This window comes from Sinocyclocheilus grahami, unplaced genomic scaffold (genome assembly GCF_001515645.1).
Source record: "Sinocyclocheilus grahami isolate Dianchi unplaced genomic scaffold, SAMN03320097.WGS_v1.1 scaffold231.1, whole genome shotgun sequence".
Taxonomy (NCBI): Eukaryota; Metazoa; Chordata; class Actinopteri; order Cypriniformes; family Cyprinidae; genus Sinocyclocheilus; species Sinocyclocheilus grahami.
Window position 1 is genome coordinate 1,232,582 of NW_015505410.1, and position 5,182 is coordinate 1,237,763.

General features: G+C 45.5%; 2 protein-coding genes across 3 annotated transcripts in view; both read right to left on the reverse strand.

Annotated features, from left to right (window-relative positions):
• Positions 1-5,182, reverse strand: part of LOC107597402 (gamma-crystallin M2-like) — a 38,286-nt gene that overhangs the window by 30,508 nt on the left and 2,596 nt on the right. The window lies entirely within an intron of this gene.
• LOC107597401 (gamma-crystallin M2-like) lies at positions 4,253-5,082 on the reverse strand. 2 transcript variants are annotated; one of them, XM_016288445.1, is made up of 3 exons: positions 5,003-5,082; positions 4,658-4,900; positions 4,253-4,550 (listed from the first exon to the last, which is right to left on the reverse strand). In XM_016288445.1, the coding sequence occupies exons 1-3, from the start codon at positions 5,006-5,008 to the stop codon at positions 4,278-4,280; spliced, it is 522 nt and encodes a 173-aa protein (XP_016143931.1). In that variant the 5' UTR covers positions 5,009-5,082; the 3' UTR covers positions 4,253-4,277. The 2 variants fall into 2 exon arrangements, with proteins under 2 accessions (XP_016143931.1, XP_016143930.1); XM_016288444.1 differs by lacking the exon at positions 5,003-5,082 and having other exon boundaries at positions 4,658-4,927.

The following is a 5,182-nucleotide window of genomic DNA, read 5'->3' on the forward strand; positions in this document are numbered from 1 at the left end:
AATTTTCAGCATATTATAATAAATGATCTGTGGGGTATTTTGAGCTGAAACTTCACAGACACATTCTGGGGACACCCAAGATCAATATTACATCTTGTAAAAAGGTGGCATAAAAGGGGGCATAATAGGTGCCCTTTAAGCGGACTGTGAGAAGGAAAACGTTACAGCAGCTAAACATGCTATGCAGTGTCGTAAATAATTCCAGCCCACATAAGAATATTTGAAGACCTACACAGAGTCATGAAACTCATGTTTTTATTAGTCTGTGCTGACTATCAATATTTTGCTTTGTTTACGTTTTGATAGTAAATTATTTTGAACTACATATAGGACTTGTAATCATAGTAAAAGATTGATTGTGTCTGTGTCTGTGTCTGTTTGTACTGGTTTAACTACATTTACGTACTAACTCAGATGTATTCAGTTCTTTTAAAGATAAGGATCCCTGAAAGCCTTTATCTCATAAATGACATGTTCACTCATTCTCATAAACCTGAAACTCTAGACCTGAAGTATGTCATACTGCCTTTTTGAGCCCTTTAGTTGTTAAGCTCTTTCCCCAACAGCATTAAAAAAAAACGTTGCCAGCCACCACCAGCATTTATGATCATTTTCACAAAACTTTCATGGCCTCCCGAATATTGTATCTATGAATATATGAGTCTATGAATATTGAACTATGAAATTGAACTATTGAAATATGAACATGCAGTATTTCAAAAGAAAGAACAGAGGCTCTGGTTTTAAGCAAAACCTGTTTTATTCTAGCTTCATTTATTCCTTTTTTAGCATTTGAATGTAAATTTCAGTAAAAAAAAAAAATGTAACAAAAAGATTAGAAAATCCCTTTTTCCTGCTTACATATGCTATCACTTGCTTCTGCTTCTTTGCTTGTGTTTTGATCAGGAGATTCTGTACTTTTTCAGAAGATGTGTAATAGCGCCCCCTATCTTATAACTGTGAAAACACAAAGTTGGAAAATTCCATCAATGGAGGCAAAGTGTTGTCTAATAAATGACAGAAAATTCTGTCAATAGAGGGGAAAGAGTTAATAATTATTATGAAAAAGAGTTTTCTTATGAGTTTTGTTTTTGTGGAATACAAATTTTCTCAATGCAATGTTTGCTTTTGTAGAGAAATTATTATTATTTGGTGGTGTTGTTGTTGTTATTGTAGTTTGTTTCTTTGTTTTTATTTTTCCCTAATCCAAATTTTAAACTACATTTTGAGAATTACATGCTATGCATTAAATTGTGCTAATAATTATTATGAAAAAGTGTTTTATTATGTATTTTGTTTGTGTTTTTGAGGAATACTCATTTTCACAACACAATGTTTGCTTTTGTAGAGAAACACTAGAACTCTAGTACCAGGAATTCATAATACGCCTCATGCTCATAAATCTCATGCCACCCATATTGCTGAAGCTCCTGTACTCTCCAGGTCTGAAGTACCATATCCTGCCTCTGTATTGGGGCTGCTCATACATGAGCCAGTGGCCGTCCATCACATGGCAGGACTGGCAGTGGACAAGGAGCTGAGACAAGAACCAAGGTTTCCTCCACATGTCCAAGGCACGTAGGCATCACCGCGTGACCTTGATCAAGGCGAAGAGGGTTTCCCCTCGGGGAGACGCCTTGGTCTTGAGTCACCACTGTAGGGGTCTCATGTACAGTAGGCTAAGAGGTATCACGTTGGACGCAGCTGCCATCAGACCCAGCAGTCTCTGAAACTGCTTGACAGTGAGTGACCGGCCTTCTCTGACTCTCGTGACTGCAGTGAGGAACGACTCGATCCGAGCAGGAGACATACATGCCTGCGTCGTGGTCGAATCCCACACCACGCCCAGATAAGTGGTTCTTTGTACTGGAGAAAGCACACTTTTCTTGGCATTAAGTCTTAACCCCAGCTCTTTCGTGTGAGCGAGAACGACATCTTGATGTTGAACCGCCATGTGCTCTGATTAAGCTAATGTCAACCAATCTTCGATGTGGTTGAGTCGTGAAAGTGTGGGGTGAGAGTGCAAGGCCAAAGGAAGAACTGGTGTTGGTAGACTTTTGCCCCCAAAAGCAAACCTCAGGAACTTCCTAGGGCATCCTTCCTCAGAACGGTGAAGTACCGGCTGTAGGAACCAGACTCTGCTGCGCGAGGAGGGACCACCTCGATGGCCTCCATCCTCAGAGAGTGTCTACTTCTGTTCCATTACCAGAGCCTGCTCGGGGCCCACCAGGGTGGGAAAGGCCCCGTTGAATTGAGGCAGAGGAGAACCGAACTGGATTATGTGGCCTCTCACTACAGTGTGCAGGACCCACTGAGACACGTTTGGCAGTAATTTCCACGCTGCCAAATAGTCTACTAAGGGAATCAGTCTCTCGAGACTGATCTCTGGTGTAATGAGAGCAGATAGCTCGGTGCCCTGTAACGGTGGACCGGCAGGGGACAACCGAACCGGCTGCTCTAGAGTCCTCCGCGGAGGTGGCAAGCCTCTTAGCACCGCTACGTTGCCGGGCGGTGACTGAGAGTGGCGCTCGCGGGAGACCGCTGCACCCTGGAACACCGGCAGGGTTGGCAGACTGATCTCCTGAGCATCAGGAGCCACAGCATCAGGACTCTCATAGATGCAGTCTCCTATTGAAAACGACGGCCCTCAGACCCACGTCGTCTGTTAGGAAGACTAGACCAGAGCCTGCTCGGGGCAGGACCCAATGAAGCACACTTGGCAGGGGCTCCCACACCGCCAGGTGACATCCTAAGGGAACCAGTCTCGTGAGACTGGCCTCTGGTGCGCCTAGAGCAGCTAGCTCGGTGCCCTGAAGCGACGGACCGGCAGGGGACGACCGTACTAGCTGCTTTAGAGACCTCCATAGAGGCAGCGAGCCTCTTAGTACCGCTACGTTTCCGGGCGGTAACACCCACATCAATCTCCTCAGAGAAAGATGGCCGCATCAGCAAGCTCTCTCTCAGAGGGGGAAGAACTGCAGAGCGGGCTTCCAAGCCTAGAGAACGCGCTCTAGATCTAGGGAGCACGGGTGGAGATAGGACGAGCCGTCTCCAACCCGTCCACCAGATCATGTGCGATCACTGCGATCTCAGTCGCCGCCGTGCCTCAGCAGCAGCGGGACCGCAATCGCAAGATCACAGGCACGGACACACTCCTCGGAAGAGCGGAACTCTTAACAGCGGGAAAAGCACAATCCGCCCCTCGAGAGCCGACTGCGTTAGCTCCGCTCCCCATTGATGCTGCTCATTATATTATCAGGCATAATATGATTGCTTTTTTTTCTTGTAACTGATGTTTGTGTAACTGATGTTTGTCAGGCGGAGTGTCGCGCCCTATCCCCGGGGGGGAAGTACCGCAGCGCGGGCTTCCAAACCCCGAGAGGGGAAGATAGGGACGCGCCCGTCTACATTCCCTCCACCGGATCCATATGCGAAACCCACGAGAACAGCCGCCGCTCCGCCTCGGCGAAAGCGGGGCCGGCACCGCGAGAAACGCTAGTGAAGGCTCTCTCCTCAAAGAGAGCCCTCTGAGAGCGAAGCAAGGCAGTAACAAACGCTACAAAAACGGGCCGTCAGCTCCTTTTTTTCTGAGAGCTGACTCTGCGTGCTTGCTCCCAAGCAGACAGCAAACAAACTATGTGTATCCGCACCCGTAAAGTAACGCGGGCAGGGAGGAACACACAGCCTGAACGCTGCCTGCCCTCGCCTTAGGTGACTGGTTTTGTCTTGTTTTTAGATTCGTGACAGACAACACTAAATAAGACTCACAAACAGATATCTGACTGACAAACACACAGAGTGCTTGCTGAATGACAAAAAGCTGACGCTTTTATAGCTTCCTGACATTACGTCACCTGCCCGTGACGTCTCGCCCATCTATTGGTCTGATTACACACGAGATTCAGAGCTGAAGGGCGTTCCCGAAGTGTCCTCCGATGCAGCTCGAGTTCCTGAAGAGGAACTATTTAAACTAAACTCCTTAAGGGAGCTGTAGATGTGTAATAGCGCCCCGTACCATATAACTGTGGTATAACTATATAAAACACAAAGTCTGAAAATTCCGTCAATGGAGGGAAAGCGTTGTCTTATAAATGACAGAAAATTGTCAATGGCGGGGAAAGAGTTAATAACAATTATTATGAAAACGTAACCATGAAATGTGAATTAGCCTTCAGAACGTAAATTGTTTTATTTTAAGTGTGATTTTGAAGAATACTCATTTTCACTACACAATGTTTGCTTTTGTAGAGAAAATATTTTATTGAAATACTAGAACTCTAGTACCAGGAGTCCATGATACGCCTCATGCTCATGAATCTCATGCCACCCATATTGCTGAAGCTCCTGTACTCTCCAGGCCTGAAATGCCACATCCTGCCTCTGTATTGGGGCTGCTCATACATGAGCCAGTGGCCATCCATCACATGGCAGGACTGGCAGTGAGGCATGCGGTAACGGTCCATGCAGTTGTCACAGTCATCCATCATCTCATGCATCTGACCCATGAAGTTCTCCCTCTCGTAGATCCTCATTCTGTAGGATCCCCTGTGCTGCAGTGGAAAATAAGTCCTTTTAGTTTAACTTTATCAGCCAAAAAATGTTAAAGATAAATCTCTTTGTTTATATGTAATTTTAAGTAAGCTTAGATTGAACTCACCATAGGGATCATACGGCAGGACCTGATACAGTTGCTCATTCCAAACATAGACATGTAATCGGCATAGTCTCCCTTTCTAAAGAAATACTGATTTCCCATGTAGTTGGGATTATCATACATCATCCAGCATCCACTCTCTACTCTGCAAGAGTGACAGCGGCTCATGTAGGAGGAGAAGTCACCACAGTCGCCCATACAGTCATAAGAGCGACCCTGGAAGTTCCTGTCCTCAAAGAAAGTGACCTGAAAATTCAAATTTAATATTTTCATGATGTAAAGTGAAATAAACCAAACAAATATTTTGAAGTTAAACTTTGTGGAAATGGGTGCTGGAATGAGGTTTACCTTCATGGTTGCTCTGGTTGATTCTCAGTAGTTCCACAGGGTAGAAGCTGAAGCTGATTCTGCTTGTTGTCTGACTGCTGTCACCCCTAACTTTATACTAGACCAAGACTAAAGACTACACAGCCTCTATTGTTAGTCAATTCCTGACTGTGCAAGTTGTAACAGAGGCCATTCTAGCTA